General features: G+C 46.7%; 2 protein-coding genes across 2 annotated transcripts in view; both read right to left on the reverse strand.

Moving 5' to 3' along the window:
* LOC309564458 (uncharacterized protein) overlaps nt 1-26,549 on the reverse strand; it is a 1,566,033-nt gene that overhangs the window by 839,761 nt on the left and 699,723 nt on the right. The gene's annotated exons all lie outside the window — the stretch shown is intronic.
* The window catches only part of LOC309564020 (uncharacterized protein), a gene marked incomplete at its 3' end in the record, with an annotated part of 41,719 nt that overhangs the window by 1,536 nt on the left and 13,634 nt on the right, over nt 1-26,549 (reverse strand). Inside the window, exon 2 of the mRNA XM_082268644.1 lies at nt 16,034-17,013. Within this exon, the coding sequence (XP_082124770.1) occupies nt 16,034-17,013 (980 nt within the window). The remainder of the gene's footprint in view (nt 1-16,033; nt 17,014-26,549) is intronic.

Raw genomic sequence — 26,549 nt, forward strand, 5'->3', positions numbered from 1 at the left:
ATTTGTTGGAAGGACCGCACCGTCCCTCACAGTCTGAGGTTCCTTAGGATAAGAGGAATACGATGGTCCGGCACCGTCCCTCACAGTCTGAGGTTCCTCAGGATATGAGGAATACGATGGTCCGGCACCGTCCCTCACAGTCTGAGGTTCCTCAGGATAAGAGGAATACGATGGTTCATCTACACTGTGTGGTGCTGGATGGACATTTGAGGTAGCCGGGTTTTCTCCTGGACTATACTGTGTGATGTCCTCATCTTCTACTTTACAGTCTGGAGACAAAGTAAGACAATCCTCTGAGGTTTTCCTCATCTCCCGTCCATCTACTAAAATAGAAATACAAAGATTATTACTAGACATCAGCAGATTGGTTCCCCTAAACCAGGACTCCGCCCACATCAGGCAGCTTTGTCTCTGAGGATCTTACAATTCCCCCTCAAGGTAACTAGTAAATGGGTCCTCTGATCTCCTACCAGTTCATTTCTTTATTCATGGACCTTAGTCAGAGAGTGAGGAAACAACGAGAACTGTCTTTTATAGGAGTGACCGTGATGAGGGGATTATAGGACGAGTGTCCCCTCCCCCTCTATCACTCATTGCCATCTTCCCAATACAAGAAGTCCCACACTTCCTTATTTAGCCCATGATTTAGTCATGAGTAACAGCGGGGCTGAGCCCCACCAGAGGTCAGAGAGTGAGGATGGGGGGAGAACAACCAAGATGAAGACTGGACTGATTCTGAAGACCACCATCATTGGGTTACTGACTCCTCCCTCATTATCACTTTCTGTTTAAGGTTCCAAAGTTGGAGGATGTTATCACATTATTATCACCATGTAAAAGTCTGTCCTCCAATCAAATCATCAGATATAAAATATCCAGCTGGTAGGAAATGGGAGTAACAAAAGAGAATCCATATTATGTGTATATATAGCAGTGGGTAGAGGGGAGAGAGCAGAAGTCAGGAGTATGTAATGTACAACATAGAGTATATAGTGCAGGGGTCAGGAGTATGTAATGTACAACATAGAGTATATAGTGCAGGGGTCTGGAGTCATAATATTTGTGTTCAGTAATCAGTGTCAGAGGTCGCACACCGCTGCCTTCCATCTCCTGAGACTGCACTCAGTGACTTGGGTGTGAGACTATACAGACATATCCCTCCACCCGGCACAGCCAGCAAATAACAGAGCAAGTAACCCCGGGAGAATTGTTCTGTCAGAGATCTTGCTAGACCTGGGCATGGGGCAGAAGACCCAAGGTACATACCCCAGGTGTCTAGGTCAAGCAACGTCTATGGTAATTATCAACATTTTGCTGCCAGCTGAACCCCAGAATCTCCATAAATCCAGTCTAGAGACATAAATTGTGTCTGCAGCACAGAGAAGGAAGATTATCCGAGAGAAATACAGGAATACAGGACGGGGAACACAGCTCAGGAAAGTGACCAGGGGATTACAGGCTGATATCACCCAGTCCCCGCCCTACTCTGGACCAATCAGTGAGCAGTATGGGTAGAGGAATGGATTTAGTGTTAATGACCCACCTGTGCTGATCTCTGTAGGAGTGTCCTCCTCTATAAATGTCCCCGTTATTCCATCCTCCTCCATAGACTGCTGATCATCCCTCACATACGTCTCTTCTTCTGCTTTAACCTCAAACTCTATATCGATTGGATCTCCACTCTGAACCAAGAAAATTAGAGAAAATATCATCTGGAAGATATAAGCTTTAATATTGTGACATCACTTAAGAAATCCACACATCGTCTCCATGATTCTATGTTTTATAAGCTCCATCCCACCAACCTTGTAACATTGAGGGATGGTGTGACCTTCCTGTGTGGAATCCCAGGAATACAGAGGACGGGGACATCTCTCTGGTGCGTTTCTGTAGCTGGATGACTCCACCATGGTGTCCTGGTACAGATCTTTGCGTTCCTTTTGAAACTCTGACTCCTTCATCACCCCATCCTCATCATCCTCCTCTTTTATCTCTTCTTTAACCTCAACTTTAGAATCTCTCAGGTTTCCACTCTGAATATATAATAAAAATGACATCAATGGTAACAATGCAGATAATGTACAGATCCTAATGATACTATCAGTGATTGTTCCTCATCTACCTGATGATGGTGAGGGATGGTGTGACCTTCCTGTGTGGAACCCCAGGAATACAGAGGACGGGGACATCTCTCTGGTCGGTTCCAATTTCCAGGTGGCTCCATCATATTCTTGTGTATATCTGAAAGTTGCTCCTTCACTCCATACTCCTCATCCTCCTCTTTATATTCTTCTTTAACAACAATATTATCATCCCCGAGGTTTCTACTCTGAATATATAATAAAATATTCATTGTAACAAACATGCTTGTGTATAAATCATAACTACCAATAATTGTTACTCCTCTACCTGATGATGATGAGGGATGGTGTGATCTTCCTGTGTGGAATCCCGGGAATACAGAGGACAGGGACATCTCTCTGGTGGGTTCCCATTACTGGATCCATCTGTAGGAAACACACACACTGACTGAATACATTGTTTCTATGTGTTTATCAGATGATGGGGGATCTAGGTGGATCCTCCGTACTGCTCTCTCCTTTACAATAAAGTCTCCTCTTACCCGGTGATGTGAGGGGCGGCTGATTCTCCATCATGACGTCCTTCCCACCACTGCTCACCTCTCCTGTCAGCAGCTCGATTATCTCTGTGGAGACTTCTAGAATCTTCTTTGTATTTCTCTATTCTATCAGGGAGGGAGGTGGAGACAATGTGATGGTCATATGATCTCCAGATATCACAGGAGGAGAACCCTAGCATTGAATACAAATAGTAAAATCAAATGACATTCCTAGAATCCTCCTCACCTCACTGGTCAGGTCTCCATTTTATTAAAACCCCACTGGGATATAATTTACCCACATACCCCACCCCACCCCACTCTGTTGGTTAAAAGCCTTTTGCAAGCAATTCTGGTGTCGTTACACACAATGCAGGAGCAACAGTCTTGCTCTATTAGTGAGAGGGACATTGAGAGGAGCTGTGAGGTCAGTGTGATGTCATGGGATTCTCTGACACTGGTTGGAGGGACATTGGGACTGGGAGGAGGAGCTGTGTGGGGCGTTGTGTGGGGTTTCCGTACACCGATTCATTTCTCCCGGGTGCGTCCGACCTCTCCTAAACTGAAAGATGAACTTTGTCCTTGGGCTTTGCCAGGACACATCATATTCCTGTGATCTCCGTGTACTTCGGAGACATTACTGATCACATTTTAGGATGAATATCTGAGACTAGGATCATTATGGAAAAATTTGTTTTTAGGGCATTTATTACAAGTGACATTTTTCCCTCTTTCTTCCTATTTGAATCTTATAAAATAAAGACATACATATTCCAATGCCCCATAAAGCGGAGTTCCGGCCTCGGAGATGAAATTTAGATAAAAAAAACCCTGGGACAGTCTGGGGTAGTACATTAAATAACGGATAGCCTCCGAACTGTTCCAGGTCGCACTTACCTTTTAGAGGAAATACTTACCTTGAAAACGTCTTGTCCAGCGCTGCCATTTCGGGTGTGGGCAGCTGAAGCCAGCGCATCGGGGCCGGTGCAGGCACATTCTGGGACGGAGAGGACATCCCATGCCCAGAAGCTGTTTAGCAGGAAATGATGCGCCTGCACCGGAACTGACGAGCGGGCCAGTGCAGGCGCATTGACTCCTAGGAGCAATGACTTTCAGCTCCCAGGAGTCATTGCAAGCAGGAATAGACAGCGCGGGCCGTGGCCGAGGAGGGAGGAAGTAGAAGGAAGATAAGTATACTTTCTAAAAAAAAAGGTAAAGTAAAGAAAAAAAAAATTTGGGAAAATCCATTTGATTTTTAGAGCATTCACAGCAAGCGGATGGGCCAAAGTTGTTTTTGAGCCCGGAACTCCGCTTTAAATACCCCCCCCCCTCCCATTACCCAGGACTAAGAAAAAGTGGTATAATCCGTTTAGACTGATAAGGTGAGAAGGTGATTGGTGGGAAAGGTGTCATCTCCAAAATGAAGAGAATGTTCTGGCCTCGTAAGTGGGGAAATGTTCTGACCCTGAAGGGGTTAATCTACGTTTACGCACTATATATGAGTCTATCATCATCTGCTGGAGATAAAAGAGGTCACAGTGACTATGGAGGAAGAGGACGGACTTATTACCTCCTCGATTGCCACATCCAGCAACGTCTCCTCTTTACTTCCTCCCGAATCACCTTTCACCCGGAACTTCCTATTTATACCTGACATCACTTCCTGTCTTCCATAGAGACTTCCTGTCTGGGTACACATGAGATCACCACCTTGTGGAGCTCGGAGGATCTGCAGCCCTGGGAAACATTTCGTAGTGTGACCACGGCCTTGTGATGTTTGTGTATGTACTGTATATCCTTATAGATGGGTCATCTCCACTCCCACCAAGGGGGAGAGAAATATATTACTGCTCAGTCCAGTCCAGTCTTTCTCAGCTAGGGTTCCTCCAAAGCTTTCTAGGGGTTCCTTGACCAATGAACAATTTCTGTCTCTCGGTATTGTTGCTCATCCTCTACTGAATGCTTCTACTGAGGGCGGACATGGAATATTCCAGTATACAGAGAGTTGCTTGTAGAGTGGTATGAGGAACGACCATATCGTTTTTGCCTTGCCTTAATAACCATCTTAGGGAAAGATTCATTGTAAATCCCACGAGGGGGGGAGTCTCCTTAGTCCTGGGTCCCTAGTCAGTGGTAAGGAGGCTGGCTCTTAGGCCCCTCCAGTAGCCCAAGTCATGGTGGTGTCCGTGACACTCCAGTACTGCATCCATTTTCTCTTCATTCCCTTCTGTAACTGCATCCTTCAGGACCAGCATATCAGAATCTGACTCTGGTTGGGAAACTTAATGGGAGAGGAGGCGGGGCATTTTAAAGTTCTGGAGCCTCCTCTCCCACTACGTTTCAGAAGCCTTCTGTGGTTACAAGGGACAGCTTTGCTTTCAGTGGCTTCCAGATGTAACAGATCCCTCATGGCAAAGCAAGGCACAGACAGGTCTCCACAATCTGAGAGCGAGAAGATCTCCCTGCAAGGTAGCACCACCCAAACAGAAAGAGATAAAACAGAGCCAAATACACGCCTAGTAGAGAGAGCCACCCACACAGGGCAGTATTAGAGCCACCTACATAGGGAGAGACTAGAGAGAGTAAAGATGCAAGGAAGCTTGGGGGGGGGGGATGGGGGATGAGGGTTGGTGTTGCAAACTGTGCATAGCACACCCTTAAACTCTGCACTCTGTACATAGAGCACCCCTAAACTCTGCACTCTATATGTACAGCACTCCTGAACTCAGTGTCATGGACTTGCAATAGTGTTTTGCAGCTTACCTGTTCCTTCATTTCTGTATTAGAGGTCAGACTTCACTTCTGGTTCCTTTTTATCACCTCTCCTTCCTGTTCCTGCCCAACCTAGGTCATCACAGGAAGTCTATATTAACCAGTGCACTGCAGGTCTTCTTTGCTGTTCAACAGTGTTTGTTGCCTGTTTGCCGTGTGCTTCATCTACCTTTCTGTGTACCGACTTGTCTCTGACTATTCCTGTTTGCCTGTTACCCTGACCTTTGGCCTGTCCCTTGGTTACCCTCGTCTGCCTGTTACCCCGACCTTGGCTTACCCATCACCATTCCATGTGTCCTGAGTGGCTGCTTCCCTTCTCTCCCTACGGAGCGTGACCCGGGGGACCCCAGGGGCCGCGACCTGGGCCCAGCTGCAGCCAAGTCCATCCTCACCACTAGAGGCTCTGGTGAACACCTGCTGGGTCTTAGACTCCGCGCCCTGGGGAATCTTGGGCTCACGTTCCGGTCCATCCACAGCAGTCTGCTATCGGGTTCACTACCTTGCGCTGCACCCCTGCCTCCAACAGGGTGCAGTTGTCACCTGGTCACAGGTGACCTGACAGTTTGAACAGCCATGAACCCGGCCGATGTGCCGCACCCTCCAGACAATCCATTACAGGGCTTAGTTCGCAAACTCAAGACGCAAGAAGCTAATTAGACTCAGGTGATGCGATTCCTGCAGGAGCTGTCTTCCCGCTTTGAACAGCTTCAGATCTCGTTGGGAACCTTGTATCCGCAACCCCAAGAGCAACCAGTGGCTGGGCCTGTCGCGCCAGTCACAGATTAACATTCACTGAATCTACCTCCTCCAATCCGTTTTTCTGGAGACTCCAAGGCCTGCAGGGGGTTTCTTAGCAAATGCACTATCCATTTTAAACTTCAGCCGCAAAACTTCCGTTCTGATCGGGCAAAGGTAGCCTATATTATTTCCCTCCTTTCCGGTGAGGCTCTAGCCTCGGCTGCCCCCCTATGGGAGAGGAATGATCCGGTAGTTTCCAACCTGTCTGACTTCCTGAAGCTCTTTCGTAATATCTTCGAGGAGCCGGCTCGGGTTTCTTCAGCGGCAAGTGCTATTTTACGTCTCCGCCAAGAATCCCGTTCAGTGAGACAATTTGCTCTTCAGTTCCGTATCCTCTCAGCTGAGTTGAGCTGGAACAATGAGGCCCTGGTCACTACCTTTTTGCAGGGTCTCTCTGATCGAGTGAAGGACGAATTAGCGGGAAGAACCATCCCCGTCGGTCTGGACGATGTCATCTCCTTATGTAACCAGATCGATTTTCGTTTTCAGGAGAGGTCCATAGAAAAAAGACGCCAACACTCCCTGGGCCCTAGCCAGTCTGAGCTCCCCTCACTTCGTTCCATGGAGCATCCTCTTCCTGAGGAACCCATGCAGCTGGGCCGGACCAGACTAACCCCCGAGGAACGTGCTAGGTGCAGAACTTTGGGCTTGTGCCTCTATTGTGGAGGCAAGGGCCATTTTCGTGACTCCTGCTCGCTTCGTCCGGGAAACGCTCAGGTCTAATACATTTGGAAGGTGGAGTATTGGATCCAGAAACATCACCTTCCCGTCTTCTTCTTCCGGTGTCCCTTCATGTAAGCACTTCTCCCCGATCGACCCTTGCATATCTGGATTCTGGGGCTGCCGGCAACTTTATGGACTGGAGAACTGCTTCTTCTATGAAGCTCACCCTTTCACCCCTTTCTAAGCCGTTGGTAGTCTCGGCTATTGATGGCACTGTTCTTCCAGGGGGCCCTATTCGCTTCCAGACATTACCTATTAAGATGTCAGTAGGGATTCTCCACCAGGAGTGGATATCCTTTCTCATCCTACCCAAAGCCTCTACTCCCATTGTATTGGGCCTTCCTTGGCTACAGCTCCACTCTCCCCATGGGGACTGGGTCTCTGGGCAGATCCTGGCTTGGGGCCCTTCATGTTTCTCGTCATGTCATTCCAATGTGATCTCAAAGGAGAGACTTCCGGTTGCTACCACATCGGTATCTTCTGACTTTCCCGCTGCATACAGCGATTACCGGGATGTGTTCTGTAAGAAATCAGCTGAAGTGCTTCCTCCCCACTGGTCTTTTGACTGCGCCATTGACCTTGTTCCTGGGGAAACTCTGCCTAGGGGTCGCACCTACCCATTGTCCATCCCTGAGACCCAGGCCATGTCGGAGTATTTCGCAGAGAATCTTGAGAAAGGTTTCATCCGGAAATCCTCATCGCCTGCTGGAGCAGGGTTCTTTTTTGTCGCCAAGAAGGATGGTACTTTGAGACCCTGCATTGATTATCGAGGCTTAAACGCTGTTACTATTAAAAATCAATATCCCTTACCCTAATAACAAAACTATTCGATAGGTTGAAGGGTGCCTCCATTTTCACCAAGTTGGATCTCAGAGGGGCGTACAACCTCATTCGAATTCGAGAAGGTGATGAATGGAAGACTGCGTTTAACACTTGAGACGGTCATTACGAATATCTGGTCATGCCTTTTGGGCTGTGTAATGCCCCAGCTGTGTTTCAAAACTTTGTCAATGAAATCTTCAGGGATCTGCTGTACCAGTTTGTTGTCATCTATCTGGATGACATTCTTATCTTCTCGGAAAATCTGCGTGTCCACAGAAACCATGTCCGCACTGTACTCCAGCGCCTTAGGGAGAATAATCTCTATGTCAAGCTGTAGAAATGTTCCTTTGAATGTTCTGAGGTCCTATTTCTAGAATGCTTTGTCTCAAGTTTGGCCCTTCGTATGGATCCCGGGAAGGTCTTAGCCATTACCAACTGGCCCCTTCCTGCTAGCCTTAAGGCCACACGGCGCTTTCTTGGCTTCACAAATTATTATAGGCAGTTCATAAGGAATTACTCTTCCATTGCCGCGCCTATTATCGCTTTGACCAAGAAGGGTGCTAATGCAAAAGTCTGGCCCCCCAAAGCTGTCACTGCGTTTGAAACAGGCCTTTGTCTCTGGACCTCTCTTGAGAAGACCTAATCCTGGGGATGCATTATTTATTGAAGTGGACGCTTCTTCAGTGGGGGTGGGAATTGTGCTTCTTCAACTCTTTGAGAAGAAACGTCAACCATGTGCGTTCTTTTCCAAAAGATTTTCTCAGGCAGAGAGAAATTATGCCATTGGTGACCGGGAACTTCTCGCGATCAAATTGGCGCTGGAAGAGTGGCGTCATCTTTTGGAAGGTTCTCCTCACCCCATAACGATCTTCACTGATCACAAGAATTTACAATACCTACAGAATGCTAAACGTTTGAATCCCAGACAGGCCAGGTGGAGTCTTTTCTTTTCCCGTTTTAATTTCACGATTACGTACAAACCTGGTTCCTGCAATGGTCGGGCTGATGCACTTTCTAGGTCCTTTGACACTTTGGACGAGGATTCCACTCCTGAACCTGAGCTGATCATCCCCACTTCATGCATTATTGCCCATTCTACCACCCTGGACTCAAAGATTCCTGCTGGTAAAACCTTTGTCCTCACTGAGCTAAGAACTAAGATCCTTCGTTGGGGGCATGATTCCAAGGTGGCGGGCCACACAGGATTTCTCCGCTCCTTCTTGCTCATCAGCCGTCACTACTGGTGGCCTAATCTCCACTCAGAGGTCAAAGACTATGTCAAGGCTTGTCATGTCTGTGCTCAGTCTAAATCCTCCACACAAGCTCCTGCTGGTCTCCTCATGCCTTTGCCCATTCCTAAGGAACCCTGGGCTCATATTGCCATGGATTTTATCACAGATCTCCCACTGTCGGACGGTAATACGGTCATTTGGGTGATAGTCTATCGGTTTTCCAAGATAGCTCATGTTGTTCCCCTTCCTGGTCTTCCTTCTGCTCCTGCCTTGGTTCCCATTTTTATTCGAGAAATTTTCCGCCTCCATGGAGTTCCTTCTCACATTGTTTCCGTCAGGGGCGTTCAATTTACGTCTCGTTTCTGGAGAGCCTTTTGCAAATCCCTCAATAATTTTCTTGGATTTTTCCTCTTCTTACCATCCTTAATCCAATGGGCAGACGAAGAGGGTTAATCAGGAGTTAGAGGTTTTTCTGCGCACCTTAGTCTCCGCTCATCATGACGATTGGTCCTCTCTACTTCCGTGGGCGGAATTTTCCCATAACAATCATGTAAATACCAGTTCGCAGAAAACACCCTTTTTCGCAGTTTATGGAAAACATCCTCAACTTCCGCTTCACATGGCCTGTTCTCCGGATATCCCAGCATTGGCTTCAGCTCAGGAGTCCTTCAATTCTAGCTGGAGTGACGTTCATGATTCACTCCGGGCAGCTGCCGACAAATACAAAGGCTTTGCTGACCGCCGCAGGCGTAAACCGCCTTCTCTTCAGCCAGGGGACAAAGTTTGGCTCTCCACCAGGAACATCAAGCTTCGAGTGCCTTCCCTGAAGTTTGCTCCAAGATTCATTGGTCCATATACTATAATTTCTAAACTAAATCCGGTTTGTTTCAAACTTCAGATCCCCAAAAGCCTCAGAATTGCTAACTCCCATGTTTCCCTTCTGAAGCCTTTAGTCCTCAATAAGTTCTCTCGTCCTTTCCCTAACATGGCACCGGTCTCTGAGGATAATCAGGAATACGAGGTCAGTCAAGTTCTGGATTCCCGACTCTGTAGAGGCGTTCTTCAGTACCTTGTTCATTGGAAAGGCTTTGGCCCTGAGGAGAGGTCTTGGGTTCCTGCATCGGAAGTCTTTGCACCTCGTCTGTTAAAAAGGTTTCATCTGAGGTGTCCCTCTAAACCCAGGCCCAGACGGGGTAGGGGGAGGCCTCGTAAGAGGGGGATACTGTCATGGACTTGCAATAGTGTTTTGCAGCTTACCTGTTCCTTCATGTCTGTATTAGAGGTCAGACTTCACGTCTGGTTCCTTTTTATCACCTCTCCTTCCTGTTCCTGCCCAACCTAGGTCATCACAGGAAGTCTTTATTAACCAGTGCACTGCAGGTCTGCTTTGCTGTTCAACAGTGTTTGTTGACTGTTTGTCGTGTGCTTGATCTACCTTTCTGTGTACCAACTTTGGCTTGTCTCTGACTATTCCTGTTTGCCTGTTACCCTGACCTTTGGCCTGTCCCTTGGTTACCCTCGTCTGCCTGTTACCCCGACCTCAGCTTACCCATCACCATTCCATGTGTCCTGAGTGGCTGCTTCCCTTCGGAGCGTGACCCGGGGGACCCCAGGGGCCGCGACCTGGGCCCAGCTGCAGCCAAGTCCATTCTCACCACTAGAGGCTCTGGTGAACACCTGCTGGGTCTTAGACTCTGCGCCCTGGGGAATCTTGGGCTCACGTTCCGGTCCATCTGCTGCAGCCTGCTATCGGGTTCACTACCTTGCGCTGCACCCCTGCCTCCAACAGGGTGCAGTTGTCACCTGGTCACAGGTGACCTGACACTCAGCACATACGGCACTCCTGAACTCAGTAGTCTTCTGTGGATAGAGCACTCCTGAACCCTGCACTCTGTAAGAAGCACACCAAACTCTGCACATAGAGCACTCCTGAACCCTGCACTCTGTATGTAGCACACCCCTAAACTCTGCACTCTGTACGTACAGCACTCCTGAACTCTCCACTCTTTATGTAGAGCACTCCTGAACCCTGCACTCTGTACATTGCACACCCCTAAACTCTGCACTCTGTACGTAAAGCACTCCTGAACTCTGCACTCTATGCATAGAGCACTCCTGAACCCTGCACTCTGTACATAGAGCACTCCTAAACCCTGCATGTAGAGCACTCCTGAACTCTGCACTCTGTAGGTAGCGCACCCCCAAACGCTGTACGTAAAGTACTCCTGAACTCTGCATGTAGCACACCTCTGAACTCTGTACTTAGAGCACTACTGAACTCTGCACTTTATACATAGCGCACCCCTTCACTGCCGATGCGACTGGCAATTAAATTGAGTTTGACACCCCTGCCATAATCTGTTCACGGAATGGTGATGGAAAATTCTGCTTTTGTCAAGTATGCCACATATTGCATGTGATAATGCTAGAACCGGATATGGACATCAGAGTTAAAACCGGGTCCTGCTCTAGATTAGAGTTGGGCCAATCACTCCTGGTTCAGTTCACACCAGAACTCCCAAAACAGAGAAAAAGTTCGGATCCGATCCGCAAACTCTAATAAAGTCTATGGGACCCGAACATGAAAAATTAAAAGTTCTCATTTTTAAGGCTTGGCAAATTACTGGCCATAAAAAGGGTATGGGGACCCGGGTACTGCCCTAGGGGACATGTATCAATGCAAAAAAAAAAACTTTAAAAACATAATTTTTAAAGGAGCAGTGATTTTATAATGTTTAAAGTGAGACAATAAAAATGAATATTCCCTTGCCTGGAGGGTCATCTTAATCTGCCTGTAAAGTGGCGCATCTGTACCATGTATAGAACCTGCTGCAGCAATAATTACATAAAAGGCTGTCTTCATTGCATGGGGTCCAGGTATGGATCCCAAGGTTTTGCACTGATCTGGATACACCGCCTCTGTATAGCTGTTAGGAGATAGTGAGGTGTTGATTGAAGAATTAAAATAAAATTAAAAATAGGTTCCGTAGAAGCTGCAGGATTACTGTCCAGGTCTTCATAAACTTCTGCCCTGCAGCCAGGCACACAACAGGCTCATTCACACAGTTCTTCAAGGACCAGTCTAGGGGATGTTGTTTTTGTGGTTTGTATTTTTGGAGAACTTGGATAGGGTTGAGGGAAGTGATGGGATACTCCAAAGATAAGAACTATGTACAACTTGAGGACCTTTCTGAGCAAGCTATAATGAAGTCTGGCCTTGTAACAAACAGTAGACTTCAGCTTAAGTAGTAGTAGTTAGAACCACAAGAGCAAAGTCCCTTTAAGAAGTAGATTAGCTGGACAGAGCTCTTCAGGACACCAGTGTCCCCTTTAATAGACCCACAGCTGAATATAAAGCACCAGAGGGGTAGCTGGAGCACAAGGTCCCCAAGATCTCTCAGTATCTGTACTCACAATGACCAAGGACAGATGGATGCCTGTAATAAATGGCTAGACCAGCCTATTTTAACCAGGGTGCCTTGAGGTTTCTTCAGGGTTGCCTTGGCAACCCAGCTTTTAAAACCCAGGAGCTGAAGGATTAAAAAGTCTCTGGTACGATCATATCTACATTACTGAAGGCCAGAAAACCTCCCTCCAGAAAGATTTGTAACAGGACTTGGAGGCCTTATGTGTCCTTGTGTAAAATCAAGAAGTTTCAACCCTGGAAATACATGATTGGATGCATTTTGGTTTTCCTCCACTAGGGGGTGGAAATGTATTTGACCTTAAGTACCATTAAAGGCCAGACATCGGCTCTGGCAGTTTTTTTCTCCCCAGAAACCAATTGCTTCTCATTCATTGATATGTACTTTTATTCATGGGGTAACCCATATGGTTCCACCTGTTAAGTCCCCCCTGTGTCCATGAGACTTGAATGTGATCTCATCTGTCTTGCAAAAACCACCCTTTGAACCAATTAGTGAGATTCAGTTAGCCCTGTTGATTTAGAAGGTGTTTTCTTTTGTGGTGGAAATCACGTCGGCAAGAAGAGTGTCAAAATTGGCAGCACTTTCCTGAAAGGAGCTCATTATAACTCTCCACCATAACATAATGGTGCTGCGTCCTCATCTGCCTTTCCCATTGAAGATGGTTTTGGAGTTATTTGAATCAGGATATTGTCCTCCCTTCATTTTCTACTAGTCCTCAGTCACCGGCAGAGAAAGCTTGGCACACATTAGATGTGGTTTGGGTTGTTGAGGTTTATTTGAAGATGTCTGCAGTGCTCAGATAGTGTAATGTTCTGGTACCTTTGGGTACCCTAATTACTCTTTCATAAGTGTATGCGCCCCACCATTCTCTTTTGGTAAGGTGCGCATACACCTTTAAGACTGATGCTGTCATCACTGAGCGCCGGACTGGATGGCTATTTAGATCGCCGGCTCTCACTCACATGTGTTCGTTCAAACTGCTTTGTGCCTTGATGCTAACCTGTCTTGAAGCTCACATGCTTGCAAGCATACCTCGCTGTCGGAACCACGCTGCGCTGATCCCTGTATCCCGCTACCGGATCATCCGCTCTTGCCGAACCTCTCCTCTGCTACATTGCTATTAGTGATAAGTACCCCACAGGGGAAACCTCTATAACCTTTATACTAAAGCTTACACTATCTAGCTCTGCATACTAAGGACTATTACTACATCTGCATTATCTAAGATTGCTAACTCTTGAGCCTACTACCACCTGTTCTTGCACTGGGTTGATCTCTCTTGTATGTCCACCTGCTACTCTGTCATCTGCTACCATACATGATTGCTAAACCTATCTGCATCCCATCTGCTACTATCTTACTTTCAAGAACATTTCCTTTCAAGTGTCTGTCATCTACCATCTCTACCCAACCTGTCTCTTCAGCCTATCATCACTGTGTTACTATATACATAAGTCACTCTAGGAAACATCTTATTGAGTGTGTGTATTTACTTGCTGAATTGAGATCATCCACACATGATGAGTCATTGAGAGTTGGGAATGGTGTCTCAGCGTTTCTCTACATGACTACTGAAGTGGAATATTTCTGCAGCTGAAAATCCACATCATACATAAAACGCAGGAGCGTTACAGATAGTCACATTCATTTTTCATCCTGCCAAACGTCAGGTAGCTTCAGAGTTGACCATTGCAGAGTGGATCTGTCAGCTTATTACACATGCCTATGGCTTGAAGGGTAAGGCTCAGTACTGTTGGGGAAGGGTTGCTGCCTTTTCTTCAAGCCAAACCCGAATAATTCAGCGGCACACGGCCATTTTGTTTTTATAGTATACACTATACATATATTTTGTGATTAAATAACATTTTTAATCATATGGAGTTAATTACAAATCCACCCCCCCTTACATCAGAATCTGCCATGTTTCCTTTATATCTGAATCTACAGAGTTCCCCCTCTACACCTGAATCCACAGTCTTCCCCTTTACATCTAAATCCACAGCGTTCCCCTATACTCTCAATCCACAGCCTTCCCCTTTACATCTGAATCCATGGAATTCCCCTATAATCTGAATCCACAGCATACCCCTTTACATCTGAATCCATAAAGTTCCCACTTTACATCTGAATCCACAGAGTTCCCCTATAATCTGAATCCATAGCGTTACCCATTACATCTGAATCCATAAAGTTCCCACTTTACATCTGAATCCACAGAGTTCCCCTATAATCTGAATCCATAGCATTGCCCTTTACATCTGAATCCACAGCATTCCCCTTTACATCTGAATCCACAGAGTTCCCCTATAATCTGAATCCACAGCATTCCCCTTTACATCTAAGTCCATAAAGTTCCCCCTTTACATCTGGATCCACAGAGTTCCCCTGTAATCTGAATCCATAAAATTCCCCCTTTACGTCTGAATCAGCAGAGTTTCATTACACTGTCTGCAGAGCTCCAACTTACAGTGTCTGATGCAAGAATGAACCCTGCAGACTCTGATATAAGGGAGAAGTCAGGGGACACAGATGTAAGGGAGAACTAGGGGGACTCTGATTTAAGGGCTAACGCTGCAGACTCTGTTGTAAAAGGGAACTCTGATGTAAGGGGGTCTCTGGTAACTAATGTTTACCTTTAATAAAGCATTGCGCTATCATCTAATAAAAAAAAAATTGGAACTACCACCATTTTATTTTCTAGGGTCTTTTCTTTCAGAAAATATATGTTTGTGGGTTTTAACTAATCCATACCTGACAGAGGAAATAAAGGGCCTGTCTATAAAAAGAAATAAATATTGTTAGATGAATGTGACAAATATTCCCAGGTGATTTACACAGTGATTTCCTATGATGGTCAGCTCCATCTAGTGGTCATAATGTAGCAGAAATACTACAATACCACATTTGTACCATTAGATGGCACTGATGATCATAGGAATTCACTGCTCACAACCCATTGAACAATTGTTTCACAAATCGATCTCTACGTGTTTCTGAAATCTTTCCGCACAAAATGTACTCAGCCAATGAAAGGTAAGGACTCCATTTTTATTTTTCTCCTGCTATCAATGGCCAACACGGGACAACACTTCATCCATGTCTTTGGTGATCTCTGATCTCCTTATGAAGTGTTTCTTACATGATGAAGATCAGCCATGGAGTATATCTGAGGTGTATATCAGGGTGTGCTTCTTCCCCACATGTCCACCAACATTCATATAGAAGACATTTCCCGTATTTAAGGCACTAATACACCTCCAGGGTTGTGTGGGACCCCTGATGTAAAGGAAGACAGGACTTCAGTGAGGAACAATTCCCTAACTCAGGACAGGAATATGGCTTCTCCCCCCTGTAAGACCTCTGATGTCTGGAAAGATTGGACTTCAGTGAGGAACAATTCCCTCGCTCAGGACAGGAATATGGCTTCTCCCCCGAGTGAGATCTCTGATGTCTAGAAAGATTGGACTTCAGTGAGGAACAACTTCGTCAGTCAGACCAGGAAAGTTCATTCTCCTCCGTGTCCAATCTCAGATGACTGTAAACAGAGGACTTCTGTGGGTTACACTTCCTCCAATCAGAAGAGGAAAGTGGATCTACCTCCGATTGCATTCTCACATGTGATTCAAGATCAGACTTACTGTGAAAACATTTATCGCATCTATGACAGGAATACGGCTTCACAACATTGTGCCAACTCAGATGACTGGAAAGAGAGGCCTTATGTGAAAAAAATTTCCCGCATTTAGGACAGGAATAGGGATTTTCCTCCATGTGAATCCTCTGATGTAAAATTAAATGTGATTTAAATTTAAAACATTTCCCGCACTCAACACAGGAATACGGCTTCTCCCTTGTGTGAGTTCTTTTATGTGCATAAAGAGAGTTTTTCACACTAAAACATTTCCCGCACTCAGGACAAGAATACGGCTTCTCTCCTGTATGAGTTTTTCTATGAAGAGTAAGACTGTGATTAAAATAGAAACATTTCCCACACTCAGGGCAGGAATATCGTTTCTCCCCTGTGTGCAATCTCTGATGTATGGAAAGACTGGAATTTACTGAAAAACATTTCCCACACTCAGAGCAGGAATACGGCTTCTCGCCTGTGTGAGATCTCTGATGTCGGGAAAGTTGGTACTTTACTGAAAAACATTTCCCGCACTCAGGGCAGGAATACGGCTTCTCGCCTGTGTGAGATCTCTGATGTCTGGAGAGTTGGGCCTTTGCTGAAAAACATTTCCCGCACTCAGGGCAGGAATATTGTTTCTCCCCTGTGTGCGTTCTCTGATGTTTGGAAAGATTGGACTTTTTTGAAAAACATTTCCCGCACTCAGGACAGGAATACATCCTCTCACCAGCGTGCGATCTCTGATGTATGGAAAGATGTGACTTCCTTGAAAAACATTTCCCACACTCAGGACAGGAATACGGCTTCTCGCCTGTGTGAGATCTCTGATGTTGGGTAAGAGTGGACTTCTGTGCAAAACATTTCCCACACTCAGGGCAGGAATATCGTTTCTCCCCTGTGTGCAACCTCTGATGTATGGTAAGATTGGACTTTTTTGAAAAACATTTCCTACACTCAGGACAGGAATACGGCTTCTCGCCTGTGTGAGATCTCTGATGTTGGGAAAGTATTGCCTTTGCTGAAAAACCTTTCCCGCACTCAAGGCAGGAATACGGCTTCTCCCCTGTGTGCAATCTCTGATGTTGGGAAAGTTGTTCCTTTACTGAAAAACCTTTCCCGCACTCAAGGCAGGAATACGGCTTCTCCCCTGTGTGCAATCTCTGATGTATGGAAAGATTGGATTTTATTGAAAAACATTTCCCACACTCAGGGCAGGAATATGGCTTCTCACCTGTGTGAGATCTCTGATGTATGGAAAAATTGTTTTTATTTAAAAAACATTTCCCACACTCAGGGCAGGAATATGGCTCCTCGCCTGTGTGAGATCTCTGATGTCGGGAAAGTTCGTACTTTACTGAAAAACATTTCCCGCACTCAAGGCAGAAATACGGCTTCTCGCCTGTGTGAGATCTCTGATGTTGGGAAAGATGTTCCTTTACTGAAAAACCTTTCCCGCACTCAAGGCAGGAATACGGCTTCTCCCCTGTGTGCAATCTCTGATGTTTGGAAAGTTGGGACTTTACTGAAAAACATTTCCCGCACTCAGGGCAGGAATATGGCTTCTCACCTGTGTGAGATCTCTGATGTATGGAAAAATTGGTTTTATTTAAAAAATATTTCCCACACTCAGGGCAGGAATATGGCTTCTTCCCTGTGTGCGATCTCTGATGTATGTAAAGATTGGACTTTACTGAAAAACATTTCCCGCACTCAGGACAAGAATACGGCTTCTTGCCTGTGTGATATTGTTTATGAACATTAAAACTGGATTCAGTACGGAAACACATCCCGCACTCAGCACAGGAAAACCTCTTATTTGTCGGAAGGACGGCACCGCCCCTCACAGTCTGAGGTTCCTCAGGATAAGAGGAATACGATGGTCCGGCTTTGTCCCTCACAGTCTGAGGTTCCTCAGGATAAGAGGAATACGGTGGTCCGGCACTGTCCCTCACAGTCTGAGGTTCCTCAGGATAAGAGGAATACGATGGTCCGGCACCGTCCCTCACAGTCTGAGGTTCCTCAGGATAAGAGGAATACGATGGTCCATCTACATTGTGTGGTTCCGGATGGACATTTGAGGTAGTCGGGTTTTCTCCTGGACTATACTGTGTGATGTCCTCATCTTCTACTTTACAGTCTGGAGACAAAGTGAGACAATCCTCTGAGGTTTTCCTCATCTCCCGTCCATCTACTAAAATAGAAATACAAAGATTATTACTAGACATCAGCAGATTGGTTCCCCTAAACCAGGACTCCGCCCACATCAGGCAGCTTTGTCTCTGAGGATCTTACAATTCCCCCCTCAAGGTAACTAGTAAATGGGTCCTCTGATCTCCTACCAGTTCATTTCTTTATTCATGGACCTTAGTCAGAGAGTGAGGAAACAACGAGAACTGTCTTTTATAGGAGTGACAGTGATGAGGGGATTATAGGACGAGTGTCCCCTCCCCCTCTATCACTCATTGCCATCTTCCCAACAGAAGAAGTCCCCAACTTCCTTAATTAGTCTATGGTAATTATCAACATTTTGCTGCCAGCTGAACCCCAGAATCTCCATAAATCCAGTCTACATACATAAATTGTGTCTGCAGCAAAGAGAAGGAAGATTATCCGAGAGAAATACAGGAATACAGGACGGGGAACACAGCTCAGGAAAGTGACCAGGGGATTACAGGCTGATATCACCCAGTCCCCGCCCTACTCTGGACCAATCAGTGAGCAATATGGGTGGAGGAATGTATTTAGTGTTAATGACCCACCTGTGCTGATCTCTGTAGGAGTGTCCTCCTCTATAAATGTCCCCGTTATTCCATCCTCCTCCATAGACTGCTGATCATCCCTCACATACGTCTCTTCTTCTTCTGCTTTAACCTCAAATTCTATATCGATTGGATCTCCACTCTAAACCACGAAAATGAGAGAGAATATCATCTGTAAAAAATATAAGCTTTAGCATTGTGATATTATATTAAAAAAAAAAAAGAAAAAAAAAAAAACACATCCTCTCCAGAAGTCCATGTTCTTGATGCTCCAATCCACCAACCTTGTAACATTGAGGGATGGTGTGACCTTCCTGTGTGGAATCCCGGGAATACAGAGGATGGGGACATCTCTCTGGTGGGTTTCTGGAGCTGGATGACTCATCATCGCCCTCTTTTATCTCTTCTTTACCCTCAACTTTAGAATCTCTCAGGTTTCCACTCTGAATATATAATAAAAATGACATCAATGGTAACAATGCAGATAATGTACAGATCCTAATGATACTATCAGTGATTGTTCTTCATCTACCTGATGATGGTGAGGGATGGTGTGACCTTCCTGTGTGGAATCCCGGGAATACAGAGGACGGGGACATCTCTCTGGTGGGTTCTTGGTATTAGGTGGCTCCATCATATCCCTGTGTCCTTCAGAAAGCTCATTCATTACTCCAAACTCCTCATCCTCCTCTTTATACTCTTCTTTAACATCAATATAATTATCTCCAAGGTTTCCACTCTGAATACATAATAAAACATTCATTGTAAAAAATATGCTTGTGTATAAATCATAACCACCAGTGATTGTTCCTCATCTACCTGATGATGGTGAGGGATGGTGTGACCTTCCTGTGTGGAATCCTGGGAATACAGAGGACGGGGACATCTCTCTGGTGGGTTCCCATTACTGGATCCATCTGTAGGAAACACACACACTGACTGAATACATTGTTTCTATGTGTTTATCAGATGATGGGGGATCTAGGTGGATCCTCCGTACTGCTCTCTCCTTTACAATAAAGTCTCCTCTTACCCGGTGATGTGAGGGGCGGCTGATTCTCCATCATGACGTCCTTGTAGAGATCCTTGTGTCCTTCTAAATACTCCCACTCCTCCATGGAGAAATAGACAGTGACATCCTGACACCTTATAGGAACCTGACACACACAATGATACAGTCACCATCCAGACACATCCCTTGTCTGTTACTGGATAATGTCCCAGAATTCCCAGCACCGCTCACCTCTCCTGTCAGTAACTCGATGATCTCTCTGGTGACTTCTAGAATCTTCTTTGTATTTCTCTATGCTATCAGGGAGGGAGGTGGAGGCAATGTGATGGTCATATCATCTCCAGATATCACAGGAGGAGAACCCTAGAATTGAATACAAATAGTAAAATCAAATGACATTCCCAGAATCCTCCTCACCTCCAATTTAGGTCTCTATTTTATCAAAACCCCCACAGACCCCTACCCACCCCCCGCCCTCTGTAGGTTAAAAGCTTGTTGCAAGGAATTCTGGTGTCATTACACAGAATGCCGGAGCAACAGTCTTCCTTTTGCTTGTGAGAGGGACATTGAGAGGAGGAGCTGTGAGGTCAGTGTGATGTCATAGGATTCTCTGACTCTGGTTCGGGGGACATTGGGGGGAGGAGCTGTGAGGTCAGTGTGATGTTATAGGATTCTCGGACTCTGGCTGGAGGCACATTGGGGGGAGGAGCTGTGGGGTCAGTGTGATGTCATAGGATTCTCTGACTCTGGTTGGAGGAACATTGGGGGGGGGGGGGAGCTGTGGGGTTACTGTGATGCCAAAGGATTCTCTGAATCTGGTTGGAGGGACATTGGGAGGAGGAGCTGTGAGGTCAGTGTGATGACACAGGATTCTCTGACTCTGGTTGGAGGGACATTGGGGGGGAGGAGCTGTGAGGTCAGTGTGATGACATAGGATTCTCTGACTCTGGTTGGAGGGACATTGGGGGGGAGGAGCTGTGAGTTCAGTGTGATGCCAAAGGATTCTCTGACTCTGGTTTGAGAGACATTGAGAGGAGGAGCTGTGGGGTTACTATGATGCCAAAGGATTGTGACTCTGGTTGGGGGACATTGGGGGGGGAGGAGCTGTGAGGTCAGTGTGATGCCATAGGATTCTCTTACTCTGGTTGGAGGGACATTGGGGGGGAGGAGCGGTGAGGTCAGTGTGATGTCATAGGATTCTCTGACTCTGGTTGGAGAGACATGGAAAGGGGCACTCTGTGAGGTTTCTGTACACTGTGGGGTTCAGCTTCAAGTGGAGAGCTTGCAGAGGGGTAATCCAAACCGCATGTAAGGTTAAAGGGCTTTCTGCCCATGTTTATTGGTCAGTGTCTAAAGCAAACAGCAAAAAGGTTTCCCGTGCAGGGTTAAGAAACAGTGTCCCAAAACAAAAGCTCAGTAAACAGTTATTAAAGCCTCCTGGCTTGTGAATAGACCTCAGTGGGTCTGCTTCAGTCCTGCAGACTGTTACCTCACCGCCTGCTTGTCTCCTTTCTCAGCTCCAACAACTATTTTAAGGGAGAATGGTCTGTAATGAGTTGGAATTTGTGCCCCAGCAGGTAGTACCGTAGAGCTTCAAGGACCACTAAAGCCCCGTACACACGCACCGATAGTCGGCCGACCGTTCGGCCGTCTTTTGTCCGGTGCTGTCGTGTCGGTTGAAAAGTGCTAAAGACTGCACACGAATTTTGTCGGCCAACAACAACCGAATGCAGAAGTGATGTCATGTGATGGTTAACTTTCCGTGTGTTTTTTCTACTCTGAGCATGCCCAGTCTTGCTCATCTGCTTTTTGTTGGCCGAAATCTGTACTGACTGATGAACAATCGGCCGTTCTTTGTTGGCCTACAAAAATTTTATAGCCTGCACACCAGATTTTATTCGGCCGAAAAGTCGCAGTCGGTTGTCGGAAGCATCATACTAACAAGCCGACAATCAGCCAATCGGACGTTGGCCGAATATTTACGGCCGACAATCGGTACGTGTGTACGGGCCTTTAATGGCCAAAAACTCTTGCTCCACAATACTAGAATTTCTTTCTGCAGGGGTCAGCTTCCGACTCGAAGAAAAAAAAAAAAAAAAACACTGGGTGTTCTTCTCCACCTACCACTTGGGACAAGACAGCCCCCAGACCTACACTGGTCTGGACCATTGTTTGTCAACCTTTTTTCAGTCAAGGCACCCTTTAAAATTATTGTTTTTGCTGTGAAGAAGGAGCGCGGCTGCCTCCCCCCGGCAGTACGCACGCTCGGAAACGCGTCGCACCTTTCATGACGTCATCCGCATCTGACTGCAAACCAAGCCTCGTTTTCACCGACAGACCTCGAGCCTTGTTCCTGTTTCTAGTTCCGCCGTCACTGCAGGCCACGGCTAGGAGGGCTCAATCCCAGTAGGATGGCTGCATAGATCGGATGACAGCGTTCACCACCCACCTATCTCGGAACCACAAGACACAAGAATGGGTCTTTCTTATGAGCACCTGTTTACGGATGTGAGTGCATATTTTTACTAATAAATGTGTATACAAGTCTACACTTAGAGGCGCCTCTGTTTTTCTTTGTTTCTAACCCTTTAAAATTATGGACAATCTCAAGGCACACTTTAAAATTTTGGACAGTCTTAAGGGCACCCTAAGTAGGACACTCAACATTAGAGGTGATTTATTCTTCCAAAGCAAATACACTTTTTAACACTGGTACTGGCCCAATGCTTCCCTTCTCCTTAAATCCCTCAGCTAATGTGACCCCAGCACTGATGGATAGGGGCAGAGGAGGGTCAAACAAGGATTCTGTGCAGGCAGCCGTCATCCTCCTTATTAACTGATGATGTCATTGGTTGTTGGGACACTGGCGGCTACAAGGTTGTAATGGTGCACAATAAAAATCTGTGGCTTTGTGTAACTAAATTCAGACTTGTTCCACTCACTCGCTTGTATACAATTTTTGGGCAATTTTTAGGCATTATGCCAAGGCACCCCTGAAGGTACCCTGGTTGAAAGAGGCTGGTCTGGGCTACAAATTCTTTGTTGAAGTCTGGGGCTAACAACACAGGCTGTTTACACAGGGCCTCCTTCACACTCTGGAAAGCTGCTTCTGCCTTGGGATTCCACTAAATCACTACAGAGGAGCTCTTGACCATTGGTAAGGTCAGTTACAGGTGCTGCCATTGTGGAAAAGTTTGGGATGAACCTCTAAAGATATCCAACCATGTCTAGGAAGGTTCTCTCTTGTTTCTTTGTGGCAGGAGCAGGTCAGTTTCTAATGGCTTCTACCTTATTGACTTGGGGTTTGATTAGGCCACACCCAATGGTGTACTCCAGATATCAGGCCTTTTCTAACCCTTTGGCACACTTCTTTGGGTTTGGATTTGCTGTTAAGCCGGCATTTCAAATGGAATTTTATTACAGCTTGCACTTTAGGTAGGGGGCTTTTCCCAGTTTGTGCTCCACATGATCCACATAGGCTGCTGAATAGCATTGGCATGGGCTAAGAATCTCATCCATCCATTGAAATGTAGCAGGAGCCCCATTTAGCCCAAAGGGCGTCCGGACATACTGCCACAAGCCCTCTTGGGTCGCAACAGCTGTCTTCTCTTTTGCTTCATCTGTCAGGGGAACCTTCCAATGCCCTCTAGTGAGATCAAGAGTAGTTATGCACCTGCCGGGGCCCAGCTTCTTGACTAGTTTATCAACCTGGGGCATGGAATAGGTGTCAAACTTTCAAACTTCGTTCAGTTTCCGGAAGTCATTACACATTCTTAAGGACCCATCTGGCTTGAGAACTAAGACTTTAGGACTACACCATTCACTTTTGGACTTTTCTATCACCCGGAGGTCTACCATCCTCTATACTTCTATAGCTACTGCCTGTCTGCTGGCCTCTGGAATAAGACCTTGAAGTCAGTGACAATGCCATGTTTAATTATGTTTGTGCAGTCTGGCAACTCTGAGAAGAAATCTTTATTTCGCTGTAGAAATACTTATCTCCTGCTGTCGTGACAGACTCAGTGACCTGGGTTCCTGAACCTCACTTATGCCTTCCTCTTTGTTCGGTGGGCTGATCATCCAGGGCTAGGAGAGCTTCCTTATCTTTCCGAGACGGGATGCCAACGGGTATTAACCGGGCTTCTCAGACAGAATGCCCACAGGTATTAACCGGGGCTTCCGAGATGGGATGCCCACGGGTATTAACCGGGGGTTCCCACACAGGATGCCCATTGATATTAACTGGGGCTTCCCAGGTGGGATGCCTACGGGTATTAACTGGGGCTTTCCAGACGGGATGCCCACAGGTATTAACCGGGGCTTCCCAGACAGGATGTCCATTGATATTAACCGGGGCTTCTCAGACGGGATGCCTACGGGTATTAACCGGGGCTTCCCATGCAGGATGCCCACGGGTATTAACCTGGGCTTCCTATGCAGAATGCTCACAGGTTTTAACCGGGGCTTCCCAGATGGGAAGCAGGTTTAGGGTTTTTGCTGGTACAGACACTGAGGTGTAACCCCCCACTCCAAGGGACACATTGCAGCAATGTAACTCCACCCAACTGCACCACCAACATTGGGGATGCCAGCAGGTATTAACTGGGGCTTCCCAGACGGGATGTCTACAGGTATTAACCGAGGCTTCCCATGTGGGATACCCACGGGCATTAACCGGAGCTTCCCAGACGGGATGCCCAGGTGTATTAACCGGGGCTTCCCAGACGGGATGCCCACGTGTATTAACCTGGGCTTACCATACAGGATGCCCACGGGTATTAACCGGGGCTTCCCAGACGGGATGCCCACGGGTATTACCGGGACTTCCCAGACGGGATGCCCACGGGTATTACCGGGACTTCCCAGACGGGATGCCCACAGGTATTACCGGGACTTCCCAGACGGGATGCCCACAGGTATTACCGGGACTTCCCAGGTGGGATGCCCACAGGTATTACTGGGACTTCCCAGGTGGGATGCCCACAGGTATTAACCGGGGCTGCCAAGGGTATTAACCAGGCTTCCCAAATGGGATGCCCACAGGTATTAACCGGGACTTCCCTGACGGGAATGCCCATGGATATTAACCGGGGCTTCCCAGACAGGATGCCTACGGGTATTAACTGAGGCTTTCTAGATGGGATGCCCACAGCTATTAACTGGGGCTTCCCAGACGGGAATCCTATGGGTATTAACTGGGGCATCCCAAACGGCAGGCCCACAGGTATTAACCTTTCAACAGAGGCCTTTCAGTCAGGCCACTCTCGCCAGCCTTTCAGGACATCCCCTTTTGGGCTTTACCAACTGTGCTGCCGGGTTTGACCTAGTGGTTACTAAAGGGGGTCTTTTGGCTGTTAGGGACCCCGCAATGAGGTCCTCTGCAGCAAAGTAGCGTTCTACCAGATCATCCTTTGAATTTGGATCAGCTTGCCTCACCGACCTCAGAAACTCAGGAGGTAGAGCTCAGAAACCGGTCCATCGCAACTCTCTCCACTATTTTTGTCCCTGTGAGTACTTCAGGCTGCAGCCGCTGTTTTACCAGGTTGATTAGGTCATACATTTGGGAGCAGGAAGATCCTCCTGATTTAAAACTCCAGTTTTGCACTCTCTGCGCCCTCACTGAGGTTGACTCCCAGACGCCCCAAGATCTCAGCTTGTAGTTTATCATAATCTCGGGCATCCTTAATGGACAAGTCGAAGTATGCCTTTTGGGAGTAACCTGGTAACAATGGAGCAACAAGCGCAGCTCAGCGGTCCTTAGGCCAGGCCTGCCCCTCAGCAATTCTCTCAAAAGTACATAAGAAGACCTCCACATCATCCTGGGCTGTCATCTTTTGTAGAAGGTGGCTCTTGGTGCCTGGCCGGGCACCAGGAGCCACCTTCAGGGGACGCAGTGGAAACACTCACGACAGCCTGTTGGTCTTTCTCGGCTGCCCGAGCCAAAGCAGCCACTTGAGCCAACAGCAGCATTACTTTGGACCAAGTCCTTTATCGAGTCCTCAATCCTCATAATTACACTGCAGGTATAGACACACACAAAAGACGTCACACTGAGACTATGGAGGAAGAGGACAAACATGACGGGGGAGAGGGGTTACTGGGTGTAAATAGAAAATAAGATCTTATTACCTTCTCTACTGCCACTTCCAGTGATGTCTTCTCTCTACTTCGTACCTCAGGAACTTCCTCTTTATCTAACATCACTTCCTGTCTTCCATAGAGACTTCCTGTCTGGGTAGAAGTGAGATCACCGACTTGTGGAGCTCAGAGGAACTGCAGCCCCAAGAAACGTCTCGTAGTGTGAAGACAGCCTTGTGCTGTGTGTGTATGTACTGTATATCCTTATAGATGGGGTCATCTCCACTCCCACCAAGGGGGAGGGAACTATATTATTGCATAGTCCAGCCTTTATCAACCAGAGTTCCTCCAAAGATTTCTAGAGGTTCCTTGAGCAATGAACAATTTCTGTAAATAATAATGGTGCAGCCCTGATACAAAATGTAGTCATATAAATTATAAGGAAATGCGAATAAACACAATACAACAAAAGTTCTGCCAATCTAATAAACTAATTTCTATGTGCAGTCTCCGTCTGGTAGATCTACTAGTTTACAATCTGCAGGCAATACAATTGCCTACAGATTGGTAATGAACCAATTCCACAGGGTTCCCTCCTACATCTGAGTCTGCAGGGTTCCCGCTTACATCTGAGTCCGCAGCGTTTCCACTTACATCTGAGTCTGTAGGGTGTCCCT

Source organism: Pelophylax lessonae (assembly GCF_965119305.1).
Source record: "Pelophylax lessonae genome assembly, chromosome: 9".
In the NCBI taxonomy this organism is placed as follows: Eukaryota; Metazoa; Chordata; class Amphibia; order Anura; family Ranidae; genus Pelophylax; species Pelophylax lessonae.